This window comes from Pleuronectes platessa, chromosome 9 (assembly GCF_947347685.1).
Source record: "Pleuronectes platessa chromosome 9, fPlePla1.1, whole genome shotgun sequence".
Classification (NCBI taxonomy): domain Eukaryota; kingdom Metazoa; phylum Chordata; class Actinopteri; order Pleuronectiformes; family Pleuronectidae; genus Pleuronectes; species Pleuronectes platessa.
In genome coordinates, this window is record NC_070634.1 from 10,270,477 (window position 1) to 10,290,310 (window position 19,834).

Sequence of the window (19,834 nt, forward strand, 5' to 3'; positions counted from 1 at the left end):
AAAAAAGGCAAATCAGACCAAAAAAGGATTCATCTTTCATACATAACTGCTTTAACACTGTCCGACAAGCAGTCTGTGACAAGCAGGGACGGCCAGAAAGAGGGAAAACACCCGTCAGCTAGAGACGGCTGATAAATTCATGGAAAAATTAATAAATGAGCGGAGAAACATAACGAATGCAGATGCTTCCAGTCGTGCGCTGTGGCCTGTTCAGAGCAGCTACAGTGGATACTGAGTTTGTAGCAAGACTGCAGATGGAAAAGATCTAAGTGACTTTGAAAGTGGGTTCATTGTTGGGGCATGTAGGGCAGAGGGTTCACTCCCAAACCTCCGCTGAGCAGCGTGTGTCAATAACAGAGGCCGAAGTGAAATCTGCATTTAGATCTGTGGGAAACACATGAGTTAATTGAGCCAGAAAATGTGATCAACTGCTCACATTTGATGAGTGTAAGTGTGATATAAAAGGAAAAGCAGAAAAGCAACTCTTTCTCAGATGTTTGAGAATGTCAATGGGATCAGACTGTGTCGGCAATAACAAGCATTCTACAGGCACATATGTAGGAGGGGTACTGGTGCAAAAATCACAGACACTGGTCTTCAAAGAAAAAGTTTATGGAAAAAATGTAATATGCTCACATGAATAATTCTTGACAAATTTGCAAGGCCCCTAATGCCAAGTACATACTACACAACTTTCAAGAGCTGCTTTCAGACATGCACTGAACTCCAGAGGTGTTCCACTGTTTCTCCGGAGGAGGTGTATTTAACACAAAGGCCAGAGTGAGAGCCACTCGAGCTTCTGCTGACTTTCTCAGCTAGTGCTCTGCATAAAAACAATAGTTTTATCATTTTTAGCAAAAGTTAAGGCCAAATTATAGTCGGGTTGCACGCACGCACGCATGCACGCAAGACACGCAACACGCCCCTTTCGTCCCCTCTGCGGGCTTGCGTGTGTCCGCCAATTTTTCTAACTACACGACAAAGCGACGCGAGCCTCACGCAGCCCGCAAGGCTTGTGATTGGTCTGCTTACTACATCCCGTCCAGAGTCTAGATTCCGGTTTCATGCCCCACAATACGCGGAAATCACGGAAGATTTAGAAGAACGAATATGGACCAAATAGAAGAGCACTTGGCAGAAGAGATCCGAAAGTATGACCAATTTTATAACCCGTCACTGACTGGCCGATTTGTCCGCCAGAAATAGGCTATGAGGAGCCGGAGTGGCAATGTAAATAAACAGTCGACGAAGAAGAAGACGTCTCTTCTTTGTGTGTTTTGTCTTTGAAAAAAAACGTTACTCCGCCTATTGTTCTGGCGGTGAATTGCGTTGCAACACGCGCAGCACGTTAGAGAAGTATAAACCAAAACGAGTCCGTCGATGCAGCTGCGTGGCCTTCCGCGGTTGCAGTCGCAGGACTATAATTCGGCCTTTAGGAGGCAACTCACCATACTGCGCCCTGATTGGCTGTGGTTGTTGTCTCCTAGTTTGTCTAGATATTTAGCCCATTAGAAATCTAGTCGGATTCGGTGACCTCGTCAAATGGTCTCTTTGAAGATTTCACACACGGCGATTGGCGGGTGTATTCGTGACAACAGCAACAACAACTGATCCCAGTTCATGAGTCTAGCTTCACTGAACTTTGAATAAACAGATGAGCAGCTCTATGTGCAGCAGGGGTGACACAGCTTCACAGTTCTGTGGCCTGAGCCCAGCAGCCGCTCTAAAAAAGTCTTTAGGAAGAATGGTGTTTACCTCTGCAGTAGAGTTCAGAGACTTGTATGTCAAAGTGCATTGAAGCTGTTCTAGCAGCTGGCGATGGCTCAACACTTTACAAAGAAACCTTATGTTGGTTTTTCCTTTAATAATAGATTCACCAGTGTACGAAAAACTCCACTGGGAGTTTTGTGCTTCGTTTTTTTTGAGACATAATCTCATTAAAACTTAAGTAAAGTGCATTTTTGTGTTGTGCTCTTTCTCAGTGATCTTTGTGAGACTAGTTAGGAAGTCAGACACACTTTCCTACATCATATTGATACAAGCAGCTATTGTCTTTTTGGAAACTGTAAAAATGCAGAGACAATAGAGAGTCATGCCACAGGAGCGAGCAAGAAACTTAACTGGAACAAGGTGCACGATGAGCTCCAAGAAAGTTCGATGGAAAAGTTCCTGTGGAGGAAATGAACCGTGGCATGCCAGCCAATGAAAGACAAAAGGGAGTGCAACAGTAAGAGCCAGGCTTCTGCTGTTTGAGGACTTACACAATCATTCCTGGAAATATGAGAGCGAAGAGGAACAAAAGCCACTAAACCTCTCGCGGAGCTCAAAGTGCTCCTTTACACCTCTCCATCAGAAACGTTCATTATTGCACAGCAGAGGAACACAAACCCTCCTCTCTCCCTCTCTCTCTCCCTCCATCTCTTTCTCACTTTCTTTTCATCTATTATAACACCTGCTCTGATGCTTCCTCTTCTTTTTTCTTCACTGTATCTTTCTGTGCTGACTGAACTTCCTTCCAATCAGGGGGAGAAAATGACGGCATTTTCAGGAACATTGTCTAATTAAGCACCTTGAATGAGAATTAATTACCCCCCCCCCCCATCTGTCCAACCTCATCAGTTCAGAGAGAAAGTGATGGTTTGCTGCAGCCTCTGCCAGATTTAGGGAAGACTTCAGGGATATATAACACGTGTACCTTCCTGTTTTTCGCCATTCAACGTACTCCCATGAAACTTCAGGAAACTGCTGTGGGCGAGGTAAAACCAGAAGATCCGTCCCCCTCCTTTCTCGGTCTCGTGTCCACCATGTTATTAGGATGCATGAATCTTCATTAGCATTAATGGCTTCTAAATACCCGGAGGACGCAAAGAAATTAATTTTGAGCCGAGCTTTCTGCTGAGTCACTGGTTTGGACGGCGGCGGTGCAGTCTGGGACAAAGCATAAGAAATTAAGCAAAGTTGGCGAACGCCCGATGGCTTCCTCCTGAGCCTTTCTCTGGACTCCGGGAGAGGCAGATGCTGAGTCACGCAATCACTCCAAGAACAATAAAGATAAAGATGGAAAAACAAACAAATAAATAAAGAAGTAGGAAGTAACATCCAACGGCAAAGTTCAGCCAGAGTGCTCGGAGGACTGTCGATTATAAAGAGAGCACGGGGTAAATAGCTTAGAGAGACGGATCTAATTGCCCAATAAAACCTCAAGAAACGTTAGACGCAGAGTCAATGACATGAGGGACGGGATGACCTGTGAATGCTGGGACCAGATCAGTAGAGAACTGCAACTGTATTTCAGGTAAGAGGTCAAAATAAGGACACATGCATAACTTTGGACAACTCATTTAAACTATAGTATACCTACATTCAAATTTATCAAGAAATAATACAAATGGTATCATAACAACATAATGTTCAACATTTTATTTTTGTTTCATTCTATCTTTAGTTTTTAGTCCCTTTTCTGAGCAGAAAAACTAGAGATATAATCTGAGATATGTTTCTTTATCCTTATGAAAGCCTGGTGCCGACATTATTCACAATCCAACTTAACTACCATTGTTTCAGTCGAGCCGGCCCTCCCTAGAAAACGGTCAGAACCAATGATTTTAGCAAGTGCTCAGCAGGTTTACGTTCATGCGACAGTGCCCTGTTGTTATGATGGGACTAAAGGAGGAAGTCAGATAGAGCCAGGCTCAGTGTGGATGATGTTTCAGTTTGTTTCCCATTTCCAACATAGGTCGCATGTTTTTTATTTCCAGCACAAACTCAATAGTTCCCAGACTCTCACCACATGTTTGATATTGTAAACATAAATGAGGAAGGAACTTTAAAAAAAGAATACTTTTTAACTCAACTCACAGATATATGTGAGTTTCAGCTGTACACTTTCAAACTATTTTAATCGGACCAGGTCTAATGACTCTAATATTCCGATGTATGTGCAGAGGTTTTATCAAAATAGATAGTTTCATCCAAACTAAGATCTTTTCCAAAGTTGTTCTCATGCCTTTACCTCACCAAACCTTTACTATAAGGTTCATTCATCATGGTTTTAAAGGGTATTGCTGCAGGATGTTTGTTCAGATGTGTAGAAGCAGCCACTGCCCCCACCTGCAGGCTTCAAGCTCAGATGTGCAGTGGGCTACAGAGATAGTTTCTTCTTCCCTCAGACTTTTTAGTCATTTTTTAAACGGCACGTCTTTAGTTCCAGCAAATTCTGACGCCAGTGACATCACCTGAGCCGACTGTGAAAGTTGATGTGTGATAGAACGAGTGCGATCACAGACGTGACAGGAGAAGAAGTGCATCTGGTACTTTCTGTTACACTTCCCACCACTGTGAGTCGGCTCGGTCTGCTCTCCTCGTCATTAGTCTCAGTGTGTAGGCCTCACTTCAGCGTCTGCTGCCTGCCTCCAATCTGCAACACTGCTGTTGCTGTTCACATCCGTCTGCCCCAGATTCACCCGTCGTCCTCTTTCAGGGGGAAAAGTTCTGCTCTACTTTGTCCTCTGTGATGCTGTCTTGTATTTGTTTTTCCTGTCTGTACACGTGTGTGTGTGTGTGTTTGTGTGTGTGTGTGTATGTGTATGTTGAGTGTATTTGAAAACGGAGTGCTTCCAGCCTAGAACGATTGAACGTGAACAGGGTTTAGACGCTGTGTTCACAAACACACTTTTGGGGTGAACTCATTGTCTCGTCATCGTCATGAATGTTAAATCAGGAAGACTTTCCCTGAGACCGTTATTCACAGTTCTTGCTGTGTTTCACCTCCTTTCTCTCCGTCTCTCTATCCCCCGCTATGTCTCCTTCTCTCCTTCTTCCTGCTTCTTAGTCCGCTGACTGTGGGACTTTTCAATGGTCCAATCAGGTTCCGCCAGAACTCCATTCAGCCAATCATGCTGTTGCTGCCAAATGCTTTCTTCTCTCTGGCCCTGTTCAGACCTGGTATTCATCTGAAATGATCTGTTCACATCTGGTATCAAAATAAGCCATCAAAGTTTCCCCTGTGACCACCTGCTCTATGAGAAAAATAATCATTTGTGATTGCAAAAAGACCAAATGTTTTTTTTTACCCAGTCTGAGTTCACAGATGTATCCGTTGTCTGTTTGTATGTGTGTGTGTGTGTGTGTGTGTGTGTGTGTGTGTGTGTGTGTGTGTGTGTGTGTGTGTTGGTGAATTAGCAAGAGTGAGCGAGAGAGAGGTAGACGGGGATGGAATCTCATGCAGCTCTGCTCTAAAGATAGATTCTAAGGAAAAGGCTCTGAACACTGTTGATATTGTGGCGGGTCAGACACATCAACACTGAGTAGCTGGGCCTTCATATGTGGCCCAGAATGCATCACTGTTCACACAGTGAAAAGAATGAGACCACATGCAACCCAGACAGTCTCCCAAATGGAGTTTGAGTGATCAGATCTTATGACGCAATGAACTTTGATCGGTTCACTCAGGACAGATGTTACTACCAGGTCTGAACAGGGTCTTTCTCATGGTCAGCTGTCATTTCATTGATCCACTGTGACCCGCCTCCACCCAATCTCCTCCAGTGCATCACTTCCACCATCAACAACCACCAGCATCCAGACCGTGCATGGGGGAATTCTGACGTTAATCTTTTTATGTTTTATTCCCTGTATTGTTTTTTTTTTTTTTTTGCTTCTTTGTTATGCTGTCATCTTCTTTTTATTTTTCCTATTCTTTTTATTTGTAATAACTGTTTTGACACAAAGCCGTCTTCTTATTGCTTTTATTCATTATTAGTTAATAATTAATAGTTATTCAGATCGAGTTCATTTTTGCGATTGGCCCTGAGTCTCTGCTTTATCAATGCACTTTGTAAACCCGGTTGGATTTATAAAGTTAGGCCTATTATTATTATTATTATTATTATTATTATTGTACGAATTGGCTTCCACACCTTTTTTTATCTGTCTGACGTCACAAATGTGTCTATATGCCAATATAATTGTTTAAATATATCACATCATGTTCTTTTGTCCTTCTTGACAATACAATGTGTTCAGCTGTCAAATGTAAGTCCCTCCTGATGGACATGCCTACCTGTGTGTTTGCCTCTGCTTGACCCGCAGGCCTGGCAGCTGTCCGGCTCTACTGGGGGATTTTGCACGTCTTAAAATAATAAATGGTTTGACATATGGAACCAGGGCGGGGAACAGAAGAGGGGTGTGAGAAGATGGATGAAGAGTGAATCACTACGTGCTGTCCTTCTCTGTGAGCTTAGAGCAGCAGCAAACACAGTTCTCAAAGAAAACCAGGCAGCAGGCAAACACCGGTGCATTCATTAGTTACACACTCCTTTAACGCTTTTTGTTTCCAATTTGTATATTTGTTCTGCTAGGAAACACAGAGAGAGAGAGAGAGAGAACACATTTCCTGTGGATACGATTATTCTCGGTTGGTTGTTTTGTAACTCAGGGATGTTGCACAGCACTTTAATTTGTCTTCTCGGAGTCGTAGTGTGAGATTGCCATCCAAGGTGCTGCTGAATAAACAGACAGGAAAGACATCTTTTGATATTTGGGAAGGGTACATGGGTAGGTAGAGGGAGTTTTTGTTTGTTTGTGTGGCAGGGAAAAGAGAAACAGACAAAAAAGAGTTTTGGGGCCTTGAAGTGATTTTTTTCTGGTCCTCATTTGCTTCAAAGGGACGTTTGACGGCTGAAGTTTGGTTCTGAGATCAGAGCATGGTTGGGATTTGGTTGAGGTTGGGCGGCCGAGACCTGTAAGATGCAACACGGGTCTTTTTTAAGTTGCAACATATGCATCTGCCTGTGTTTCTCTTTGTGTGTGAACGTCTGTGACTAAAAGATCTTCAACTTTGCAGAGGTATCACACATACACACACACTCACACGCACACACATGCACACAAACAGCAGACGCACTCACACAGCGACACAGGAACACAGTCACAGAGTGTGACGAAGCCTCCTGCTGTTAGGCAGAGATGAGAGGCATAAGAAGATGCAGCGAGTGACAGCAGAAAGGTGGGGAGAGAAAAGGGAAAAAGAGGAAGGCAACATGAAACAGTGAAAAAGCAAAGTAACAATTCCACACACACTCGTGGATGTTATGTGGCTTTTCTCCCTAGAAAGACCGAAGAGAAAAAAAATGTTGCGGCGCAATGAACGATGGGGGAAAATACAGCTTCTCTCTATTTCACAATTTTTTTCTCAGTCAGGCTGAGGAAAGTTGGCTTCTGCCTCCGCTGATTAGGCAGGAAACCAAAAAATAAACCAGCAGGACGGACTCAACAGTGAGTTTCAGAGCTGGGACGAGATGAGAGTGAAACAACTGAGTGATGCCTCTGCTAGTGCCGTGTCTTTTAAACCAATATCCATTCATTAATAAAACAGACGTTTTTTGAGAAAAAAACTGCAAAAGCACAGATTGAGCTGTTTTGCATGGGGGCTGAATCCACCAACTCCTTCCACAAATGTGTGTCTGCACCTCTTGTGGCTTCAGACTTGGCATGTTTATTGTAACTAGCTGGGAAGTGCAGGTTTCGGTTGTTAATTTCCACCATGGTATCAACATTCATAGAATCACTTCGTCTTAAGCAATGTGTCTTAAAAGTAAAAGCACGAGATTTGTTTCGTTGAAGCAATGCTTTGTGTTGCTCTGAATTAAGGAGCTTTTAACTAGAAAAGTTGTGCACTTGTGTCTGAAGATTGTGTTGATTGACTTCTGAAGTAGTCAAGATGCAATGTAAAGAAATAACAGCAGTTTAGTAAATTACTCAAACATGTTCATAAACCAGACACTTTAATAAAAGCAAAATTCTGTTAAATTTTATGAAAAACTTTGACTGTGAAATCTTCAATGCAGGTAGGATGAACACAGAGTGTTGTTACTCAACCCTGCGTCATAGAAAGCTCTGCACACAACGTCCAGCACACAAACAATAAAAAGTGACAGTATTTTGCAGAACTGTTTGAGGAGAACTTACTAATGACACAGAGAAATTCTGAAAAAGCTCTGGAGTGAATCAAAGAAGCAAGGATTCTTAAAATTATAATTCACACGAATTATTCACAATATGGAAAGGAGAGATAATACAGATCATTACGAGTGTTTCATCTGTCAGTCAGAAATATCTGTCGGTCTGACATGTGAAGAACAGAGACTGCACTGGTTAAATAAAGCTGTGCAGACAGAGATGTAGCCTCATTAACAACAGTGCAAACAATAAGTGCAGAGTAACCGACCATGTCCCTCTCTCTCACTACAGCCAGCACTTGTCAACTTAATATTATTGACTCTCAGATGGGATCACCATGGTTACAGAGCGAACCAGCAGCGGACCATATCTACCCAGCATCCGAGGCTGTTAGCTCACAACACAAACACCTGAACATGCACAAACAAACACACACACCTGAACATGCACAAACAAACACACACACACAGCTTGAGTACCCACAGCAAATGAGACAGAGAGAACCGGACCACTTTAGCGAGACAGAGACCAATTGGATGACATTTAAATGGATGAAAGCGTCGATGGAGCGAATGAGTTCTTTTCCAGCGCTCAGACCTCCCTCTGGATCTGTAACTGAGATCACGGTGAAACGGCAAAGAGACGCCTGTTGTGAATTGTACCTTTCACTGCCGAATCCTGTGTTTCTGCAAGCGCGGAGCAGTGAGAGATAAAAGCGACAGGGAAACAGACACTTTGGATCTACACAATCAGACCTGCTGCTCTCAATCAGCCATGACGGCGGCAGCGCAGCAGGGGAGGAGACATGCGGAGGCTCCAGTGCATGTCAGGCATGCTGTAGTGGTGTATGTGTGTGTACTTGCAGAGCTATCTTTGAGAGGGCCGTTTTGATCACAACCTATAGAGTGAGGACAATTTGGGTGATCCTCACTTTCTGATGTTTTAACCTGCTGTTTCAGGATAAAGACTTGGTTTTGGAGTTAGGATAGGGTTAGGGTTAGGCATTTAGTTTGGATGGTTCAGGTTAGGGTAAGGGGCTCTGGTATGCATTATGCCAATGATTGTGTGTGTTTGGGGCAGAGGACATAAGAGACAAAAAACACATTTCACAATGACCATCCCTGATTTATAGATGCTGTACATTTAAGTTGAAAGTGCCTTAAAGTTAAGCACATTTAAACGTCTCTAGAAATTGTTCATTTATTCATGAACTGTACCGCAGGAGGGGCATGAATATTAAAGAAGCAACCACAGGGAAATCACCAAAGTAAGAAACCAAAGTGAGGCTTGCTGTGGTGAAAAATCAAAAAGGGCATCAAAGAGTTAATCTGGAACGCTGTAAGATTAAAGGGACACTCCGGCATCTTCGTGTGGTGCCTCCATGAAGTGGTGGGATGTTCAATGGACCATTTATTTAAAAAACAGATCAGAACTAAAAAAATACTTATTTTGAATCTGAACATGCGTTAAGTTTCACCCTGTTTTCAAGGCATCAAATAAAAAGAAATAATTAAGTAGCAATAATTGGTTCTTAATGTGATAAGAACTACTCCAATTTCTTTTAAAATTGTAAACGTATTGCAACATTTTAGTTCGGGTTAGAGTTAACCCGTTTACCATGACCAATCTATTAAGATTGAGGGGGAGGGGCTTATGATACTATACTGCCACCTGCCACCGGGGGGGGATCGAGACACTTTTGCTTCACTTCTGGAGAACCGTCATGCTGTCGATCTTAATCTTTCTTCTGTAACGCACACTGACGAGTAAGTGGTCTTCATATATAAAAATTGGTGTTCAGTCATTTAAATGGACCATTTTCAAGGCAGTCATGTTGACATGTCAAAGGTCACGTAAATAATTCCACGGACTCTTGAACAGAACATTTGTTTTTTGTACTTCAAACATGTAATTTTTTCTGGAAGATCTTGTCAAAGCGACGGCAGCTTCTACTACGTTATTAATCAGCTGTTCTCTGACATCATTCTCTTGTCTCCTGCGTCTCTGTATCGACTGCTCTGCCTTCACAGTCCCACATCGAGACACTGCAAACCAGCCCCATCCAGGAAAGAAACGCGTCTGACAGTCGAGGTCAAAGGTTGAACTGGACCAGAGGAACTTCACAGGTTTGTGTTGTTCAGTTGAGATTTCCTCCACCTCTCCTTTGTTCCATCACTCACCATCTCCTGCCCTAAAACCTGAAACTCTCCATCTCTATAGTTAATGATCATTTGTGTCTTTCATTCAAATTTAATTGGGCTGTTTAAATGTGTTTTAAGCGATTTACAGTTTGCATTATTCAGACATCACATTGCTGGTGATCCAAACTCACACATTTGATTCCCATTATTTCCTTTCCGTTTACTGCAGGGAGACTGTGACACTACGTACAACCCCCAGGAAAGTTTGTGACAACAGTGCCCCCTCAAATACTTCCCATTCAAATAATGCTGAATCACCCATTGAGCCGTTACTGTTAGAGAAACTAGCTCCGGGAATCTTTAGTGCTAAAGCAAACCTAAAAATGTGACGATTCGCAGGCAGTTTCTGGAACAGTAAGCTTATTCTTTCAACTGTGAAGTCTGAGCGGATTCATGGATGTTTGTTCGTGAAGGACATAAAGGAGATAATGATATACTTAGAACGTGAATGCCAAGTTGAATCTAAAAATATATGTGTCACAACGTCGTTGTGGTCAGATGTGACAAGTTATGACTGTTTTAATTTAGCAAATTGTGGATTACACCTCAATCTTTCTCCTTCTATGCCTCCATTTCAATTCATACAGTTTGAAAGCTTCTGTTTTATTTTTTCACTATAAAGTCACTGTTTTTAGTAAAACTTTATAAAATAAATCTCAGCATTAATCTAAGTGATTAATTTGTTGTGTTGTAAGAATAAAGTTGTAATTTAATTAGGAAAAAATCACAATATTTAAATAACTTAATGAGAAAAAACTTTCATAAATCAATTTATGAGGATAAACTTAATTAGAAAGAACTAATAATATTACAAGATTAAAGAAACAATTTTTGTTTCTGTGCAAATAAGCACCAAGGGGAACCTCTCCTCACTGGAGTTTCAATTCTGGATCCACGGGCATAATTAATCAATCTTAAGATTTAATTTGAGTGAGGCTGACACATTTGATCTATTTTCATTCCTTATTTCTTTTTATTTCCCTTTTCCATGTTTTCACCTTGTTTACTTCAACGTGCAGCGATCAGCAGGACATTTTGAAATCTTGGCTGCATGGGGAAACAAACTCCAGACGAGAATCAGATTAAACTGATCAGGTTCTTACCAACTATCTGGGTGAAGAGACAACCAAACCTAATGTCCACAACAGCCCCAGTGTTGTTCTGCTCTGACTCGTCAGCCATGTTTTCATGGAACGTGCAGCATGTGAAACAGCCTCCTTCACGTCGCTCTTCTCACAGGGGAGTTCCCATAATGAGAGACGGAACCAGCTGGACGCAGGTGTTCTGTACGAAGCCGATACTTTATTCCACAGACCCCCCCCCCCCCCCCCACGTCTCCAGCGTCTCCTCCTCCACCTCTTTGTCTACATTCACATCCTCATTCTCTACTGTCTGTTTAAACATCCTCATTAACTCTGTCTTTCTCAGCCGCCTTGTTTTCCCTCCACTTCTGAACTCTTAGCATCGTCCTACTGTCCTGGACTGCATCCATACCTCTATCCCTCCCTTTCCCCCCCCCCTCCCCATATTCATCCTACTCCCTCCGTCTGCTCACCTCACCTTGCTTCTTCACCTTCTTTGTCTTAAATCTTTATCTATTTTCCCCCATCTTATCGTTTTTTTATCCTCCTCCGTCATTATATTTCTTGTGCTACCTCTTCCTCTTTCTCCACTCTGCCTCGGCTCAGCACACACTCCTTCAGGAGGTGAATCGATGAGTGAAACAGCAAAGGAGTGTTTATTTATCCACATGGTTACCTTTCTCGCAAGTAGCTCCTCCGTAGCTGGGCAGACAAAGACACACAAAGGAGTTGATCTCATCGATGCAGGTTCCTCCATTCTGGCATGGATTAGACTGGCAGTCATCAATGTCTGGAGGGAGAAGGAGAAAAAGAGAGGGTGCGGCTTGGGTTAGATACACACACACACACACATACACACACACACACACACACACACACACACACACACACACACATGCACCAACAGCACTTTCCAAAGGACCACTATTTAAAATATCTTCTACAGCTCGTTACTGAACAAACCCAGGAGAGATCCAACTTTTGCAGAGATTATAAGTGTTTTTGAGAGAGTTATAATTAAAGTGAATTGATTGGGCTTCATCAGTGATCGGTTTGGGACGCACTGAAGCACATGATGCTAATTGCGGGATGTTTACAGGGACGTGCTGCAGCTCTCCCCGCCATCAAACCCGGGCCATGAGAGTGAGGGTAGAGTAGGCGAGGAGGCTCAGAGATGAGATGGAGGATGAGCTTCCATCTTTAAAATCAACACTCTTTGCTAGGAGCCTGAAAAACAAGTGCCAGTGTGTGTGATTGTGGACATCCCACATCCCTTTCAATGCAGTGTCATAATTAAGTCTGAAAATGCTAATCCACACATGCATTTTGCAGAGGCGTTGCAGCGGTGAGATTACTCATTTGGCCAAAAATTGGTCACTGTGTTTCTCTGGGTGATCTGAGCCTGGGGGCAAAATCATTAAAACTGCAGCTGGTATCCCACAATCCTCCAGCATCACAAAAACTGAGCGAATCCCTGGAGCTTAGGCAAGAGGTCACGGCATGAGCGGGAGAGGGAGAGGGCGGGCGGAGGAGAGGGAGTCAGGCGAAAGTCTGAAAGCGAAAGAGTGAGGGAAGATTTGAGGAGATAAGGAGGAGAGGTGATGAAAACAAGGTTGGAGGAAGAAAAAGAGAGAGGAGAGGTAATATGAAGCTATGAATCTGAGGAGCCGGCAGGTTTCAGGGTTGGATTACAGGAGCTTTGCAGGAAGACGTCATTTCAGGTCTGTTTGGATAAAAAAGTGTGGCAGCTTCATTGCTGCGGCTCTGCTGACTGATATTAAAGGCTCTGGAGGAGGTGGAATGAAATGGTGTATTGGTTTAGTGTGTCGTATATATCATATAGCCATGTACAACTGTCTGACTCATGATGGGGGGGAATATGAAGAATATAAAAAAAGAGAAGTAAGAAAGCAGGCAGAGCCAGAGAGAAAACAACATGGAACACGCCGATAAGAAACTAGTTTTATGGGACAGGATAATCAAACACTTGATCTCTATTAAGCTTTAAATGTCCACTTATTTTACACATGAAGTTTAGTTCAAGAGGTACAAACATAAGATCTTCAGTTCTTTGAAAGGAGCAAACTCGTGAAAAAAGCTGTGTTGACCCTGATGAGACCACTCTGACATCATCAGGGTCAACACAGTTTGGCCTCAGATTGAAATGTTGTGTATGAGAGCAAAGAGCAATAGGAGACATAAGGGTATATCTTTACTGTATTATTCTTACAATGGTAATGCCCTCAAGTGCAAAACGAAATCACTGCAGGAGCCTCTCTTATCTACATCAAAATTAGGCTTCTAATCCAGGACCGAATACTTGTATACTACAATGCTGCCACTGGTTCAGCCTTCATCACACAGGTAGCAGGAGGAACGACTGGTCACTCCAATTAACGGATACATAAAGGACTGGTCCGTGGTCTACTCCCCTCCAACAAGAGAATACTGAGCTACTTCATGACACAGAGCCTTTTTCCATCAAAGTGATCCGAGTGTTAGTGCTGCTGGTCCAGAGCCGGTTCAACCTGCAAACCTTTTAAGAACCAGTTTGCTTTTCCATGGGCTTGAGCCGCCTTAGAGCCACGCCATTACGTCACCATATACTTCAGAGTCTACGTTTCTAAGTCTCGACTGTATAAATAAAAGCACAAACTGGCATTATATATTATAGATGCACCCACTGACTGACTAAACGATGGTTTGTTTGTAACCACCACCAGGCGATCCACACTGATCCTCACATAATGACCAAGTCAGTCAAAGTAGTCTGAGTTAAAAGGTGTGATGACAAGTCTTCGTGAATATTTCCTTCTGTGTCTCTATACAAATTCAGTTTGTTATTATTGCAATTGATATATCTTAAATCAGGCAGACAAAACACATGATTTCCCCAGATATTCAAAACCCTATTATTTCTGGTGCAGATCACAGGTGCAGCCAGGGACTGGAGCGAATGATGTGGCACGATAGTCTGATATTAAATGTGACAACATGAGAACAGATCCCCGAATGAACCTCTGTGGTGTAATTGAAATATTCGGCACGATGAATGATAGACAGTGAAAATATCCCTCCCCTTGCACTCGCTGTGAACCGACACACGAGCAGGTTGTCAGTACAGCTGTTTGAAAAAAAGAAAAAGCTAGTGGGACTAATATGAGCCGGCATCTGGCCTAATTAATTCCTGCAGCACGAGGGTAAAGAGTCGGACCACCCCTCGCATTTCAGGAGCACTGGGGTCAGAAGTGTACAGCTCTGAACATCTGCTATACAGTGGCCACTATAGGCAAGTAGATACAGTGGCACTGTGGGTAATTCAAGTTCAAAGATATCTGAAGAAATTCAAACAAAAATAGTATAAATGAATATATATATATAGACCAAACCAATCTTCAATGTGTTGTGCCTTAGAAAACGTGTTTTCAGAAAGACGTTTAACTTCTAAAGATTAGCATTCTTAGTTTCTCAGAACCAGTTTCAAAGCCTTGGGGCAAAAACTCACAGTTTTTAATGAGATTTTCTGCAAACCTCTAAGAGCTTGATGAGATGGAGATGTTGATTAGCAGCTGAAAGAAACAGTAGCTCTGGGTTTGAGTGTGGTGAAGGTAACGCTCATGTTTGCTGTCAACAACAACTTTGATACAAAACAGAGCTGCGTCAATAAGTGTCCATGCTGATGCATCACTTGATCAGGTGTCCATAAATTGTCCACCAGAGAGCATACACATATACTGCATACACAGGGAAACATGTGTTTTTCCAATTAATAAAATGTCATCTGCAGAACAGCGTTTTTATCACCATCAGCATTTCACAGAATCAATTCAATCCATGGTAGTAACAAAGGTCACTCTCGAGAGCAACAGATTCAGAGTGACGGGACCGCAGCGCCAACCAGAACACCTTCAATAGCCCTTCATACACAAAGTTAAGATCTTTAAGGTTAATATGAGAAGTGTAAAAAAATGTTGGTTCATCCATTGGAGTGACAAATTAGAATGTGGCAGGTTGCCAGAGTCTGGATATTTCATGGGAAACCCTGCCCACATTTAAGTGTATCATCATAACGTGTGTTTCTGTTGTTTATTTATATACACAAAACAAAGCTATACAGATTTTTAAATACAGTCTTTTGTGTTGTTTTTGTGTAAAAAAACTCTACAGGATAATCATCATCATCAGCTTTTGTCTGATATTTATTCAGAGGTAAAGTTTTACACGCAATATGGTCATTTTGTTATTGTTGCTTAGTTTTGAATACATCAGTTTTTTATTATTAATTTTTAAATGAATGTTAATGTTACATTGCTATTAAAAAATGTATTGATATTGATCTGGTAACAACAAAAACATGCATCTGGAACAATTTGACCTAAACTTAAAGTCAATCTACTTATTAAGTCACAATATTTCAATGCTCAAGAAATAAACATCTTTAAGTAACAAAAACCCAAACATGTTCTGAGTAGAGGAGGGACCTTTCATTGCCATGCTAAATCTGAATAACTGATTTCATAAAGATATCATTATTCCTACCGCTATGCTCCGTATGTCTGTGCCGACAGCGTCTGTGCGTCTACCTCTCTCTGCTCTCCTCAAACAGAGCGACGAGGGCCAAATCACAGCAGGCCCACATCCACTCAGAGTCCACTCAGTCTCCACTCTGCCCGACTGGCTTAATGAGACAACCATCCAACTTAAGCAGGTGGCAGCGTGTGTGTGCATGTGTGTGTCTGTATTTGTGCATTCGTATGTGTGTCAATCACTCTCTGGCTCACTCCCCGGTACAACAAAATCAGGCCTGGGCACTAGCGGAGTCTCCAGGGGAGTGGAGGAGAGCAGTGCTCCACTTATCTGCTGGCGGAGACACGGATGGGGGGGGGATAGGCAGGTGCCAGCCGCTGTGGTAATTGCTGGGTGCAGCTAACACGCTAGTGATGCTACTATGCTTCCTTCGGTCATTTGGAATCTATCAGGAGAGGCAGCGAATGACTGAGAGAAAGTTGATGGAGCTAATATAATGGCAGAGGAGTTTCAAATATGAAATAGAGGTTTAAATCTGGTTCCCTGCTGATTGGAAAATACATAGTTTGGATAGGATCGCTTGATTACAGATGTAAATATGTAACCTGCTCTGGTTGTTTATCCCCGTCTCTGGCGAGTTTGAGGATGGGGAAACGGAGACAGGGAGAGGAAGATGGGGGAGGATGGGATGAACGCGGCCAGACAAAGCGGGGGTGGTGTCAGCTGACAAGATATCTGGAGACTTACTGCAGGCATGTGTCCAAAACCAGGATATGAATAATTGAAAAGGGAGACAGAAAGAAGGGGCAGGGACAGAGAGCAAACAGAAAACAGTTGGGAGAAGGTTTCCATCTGGGCTTTATTCCTCATGTCCAATAGATCAGATTCAATTCCTAAAACCTGTGTGCTGCACCGAACCTGTGTCCAGCCCAGGATCAACAAGGACCCACTCGTATGTCCCTCTGTTTCCCAGCTCTGCAGCCTCTACAGCTTCTTTCTCTACCCTGCAACTCTGAGATTTATACTTTCAATTCTCAACAGAGCCGCAGAGTTTGTAAACGCTGGGGGCCAAATAAAAAGTAAACAGCTCTTTTCTCCATTTTATAAACAACACCTCAAATGCAACCAGAAAATTTCACGGCTATGAATCCTTGTAGATTTTGCCAGGGAGTCAAGCAGAGAGAGTCCACTCAGAGGGTAGTAAAGGCTCAGAAAGACGGATTGCTGGGCTTGGCAATGCATTTAAACACGATATATTATTTTAGTGGTCTGGTAACTGTGCCATAAAAAGTATGAAATGCTTTCAGGAGAGGGTATATACAGCTATGTAACTTTCTGCTGCCATCCAGCAGCTATTGTGAAATAGGAAGTGATTTTTTGTAAAGGTCAAACTCAACTCTGCAGGACTCTAACATTACAAAGTCCACTTCAGAAACAGTCTACTCTACTTTTAATAATTGGAAAGTGAAGAACATCCTCTGCTCAAATAATGAGGCAGAATCCCGACTAATAGTGGCCAATTTTGTGGAGGTCTCTTCAACTCCTGGAAAAATATATTCTGCTTAAATCAAATGTGAAGAGTCTAAGTGAGTATTAAAGAATCCTGGGAGCTCAATACATTAATTATGAGGCCACATTGGTCACAAATTACAATATAAAGGCTTATTTAAATGAATTTGATGTTGCTGGTTAAAACCTATTTTGGACACTGTCAATCAAATCTAATCAAATGACACCAGCACTTTCATTCCGAGAACATAATTTTCTTATTTAATGGTGAATATTTGATACTTTAGTGAAAGACTGACGGTAAAGGGTCTGTATCTGTGATAGAGCTGCACGACATTAGGAAGACATGTGTTGTGCGATAACCTTGAATATTGTGATGACGATATGACTTCCGATATATTAACAAATGCTTAGTCATACAGTGTTTTAGTTTTTTAGTGCTTTGGTTTAACTGCTTACACAGTAAGAGGTCTATGCAGACACTGTAATAAAAAAATTAAAAGCATTATTTCAATTTCAACAACTTTTTCTTTAGTTAAAAAATCTCCCCTGGATAAGGACACAGCGCCACCAAGTCGGGGGCAGACACCCAGGGAGCCTTAGCCCCACTAAGTCCACTTACAGGTTAGTGGACAATCCTTCTGAGCCCCACCTGCCCACACCACTGGTGCTTTATCCTCTGGCTGCAGTGATGCTGAGGAGCACTAAGGTGTGTCAGTACACAAGGACATCACTGCTGTGTGTGGGTACTGCTAAACATTTCTAATAATTTGTATGTTAGCTCGGTCTGTCTTTGGTTACTGTGCATGTTTATTATTTTGCATCTTCCCTGGTCTGCCTCATTCTGACTATCTGCTGTCATAACACTTGCATTTACTCTGCATGGGATCAACAAAGTGGATTTGATCTTATCTCAGTGTTATTCAATTAAGATGTACTTTAAGAAATTTCAATTATGACAAGCTGCGCAATCTTACATTTATTTTTTGTATCAACTGTTAAATGTAATGTTAAGGAAACGGCATTGTAAACATTTTATATATTAAGATACTGGATCAGTAGAGTTCTCCTTATTAAGATGAAAGGATTTTTGCCATCTGACTTCATCTGGTCATCTTTTTGATAGAGCAGCCGTGAGCTGTTTTGCAAATATCCTATTCTCTATTTCAAAACACTCATAAATATTCACCCAAACATCAAATAAAAGGAAACGTCAAAGCGAGAAGCATCAAAGATAGTTTTTAACTCGACATCCTGCTTTGACACAAAAATAGCTAACACTTTCTCTGTGGTCGTCGTCTTAAGAGGCTCATTCTGACTGTGATTTTAAGTGATTGCCGCTCCTGTGCTGCTGTGTCTGCTGTGTGGCTGAGTGCAGTTGAGGGGAAGTAAAGATGTCGGCTGTCCATTCTGAATACTAAAAGTGCGACAAATGTCTATTGAGAGGGTTACGATTACAGCCATTTGCTTGTTAACCCTAATGACTGTGTGAAAGAGCAGAGCAGTGGAATTCAGGGCTGTGTCTCACTTCTTCTCAATTTAAATTAATATTTGAGGAAAATTCTTAAGGAGTGAGGCTGCTTTGAAATGTGGAAAAAACATTAATGAGAGATATATCTGCACATCAGACAAAGAATGATGGTAAAGTCAATAAAGTACAAGTAAGACAAGAGACTAATATGAACATATTTACAGTAGAGTGTGTTTCTCTCATACTATCATATACCCCCAAAATGTGTCTGTTTGTTTGTTTGTATGCAAGATTACGCAAAAACTACTTGATGGATTAAAATGAAACTTGGTGGAAGGATGTCAACAAATGTTAAGAATGTGAAAAAATATCTTGGATTTGCAGATTGACCGCACAACATTTTTGGAGATTATTCCATGACTTATTCTGCATCCTTCCACCAAGTTTCACGGTAATCCATCAAGTCGTTTTTACATAATATTGCTTACAAACAAACAAACAAAGCAACAGATAGACAGAGGGGAAAACATAACCTTGTTTGAGAAGTTAAAAGAGAGATGGTAAAGGGTAAGAAATGTGAGCCCTAACCGGTGTGATTAAAAACTAGCTAAAATTACCAAAAACATCTTTAAGAAAAATCTATTTGACGTGCACTTTTTAGTTTGGTCCCATCCACTAACATGGAGGAGGCTGGATTTATTACTTATAATGTGGCCAACCACCAAGGGCTATCGGGACTACTGGACTTCGATTTTGGGTCATATTGTCTTATTGTCCATCTCTATATAAAGTCTACGGTTACTCGTACAAATTTCATAGTATGATGAATTTAATCAAGTCTCTTCAAACCTCCGTTTCAGGAAGTGAATGAACATTTGAAAAGCAGCAATAACGTCTTGAGTTTGTCCCGACCGAGACAGAAAAGCACAAATGCCAGCCTACAGACCAATCAGCAGTAAGCTCACTTACACAGAGAACCTTTGAAACAGTAAATGCCACCCGCAGTCTTCACATCTGACATGGGCGGTATGGAGGGCATGAAGGGACGATATTAATGCGACTCGAGAGGATTATATATTTTTTTG

General features: G+C 42.0%; 1 protein-coding gene across 1 annotated transcript in view; it reads right to left on the reverse strand.

Moving 5' to 3' along the window:
* ncanb (neurocan b) overlaps nucleotides 1-19,834 on the reverse strand; it is a 129,352-nt gene that overhangs the window by 26,518 nt on the left and 83,000 nt on the right. The window contains exon 13 of the mRNA XM_053430699.1: nucleotides 11,919-12,032. Within this exon, the coding sequence (XP_053286674.1) occupies nucleotides 11,919-12,032 (114 nt within the window). The remainder of the gene's footprint in view (nucleotides 1-11,918; nucleotides 12,033-19,834) is intronic.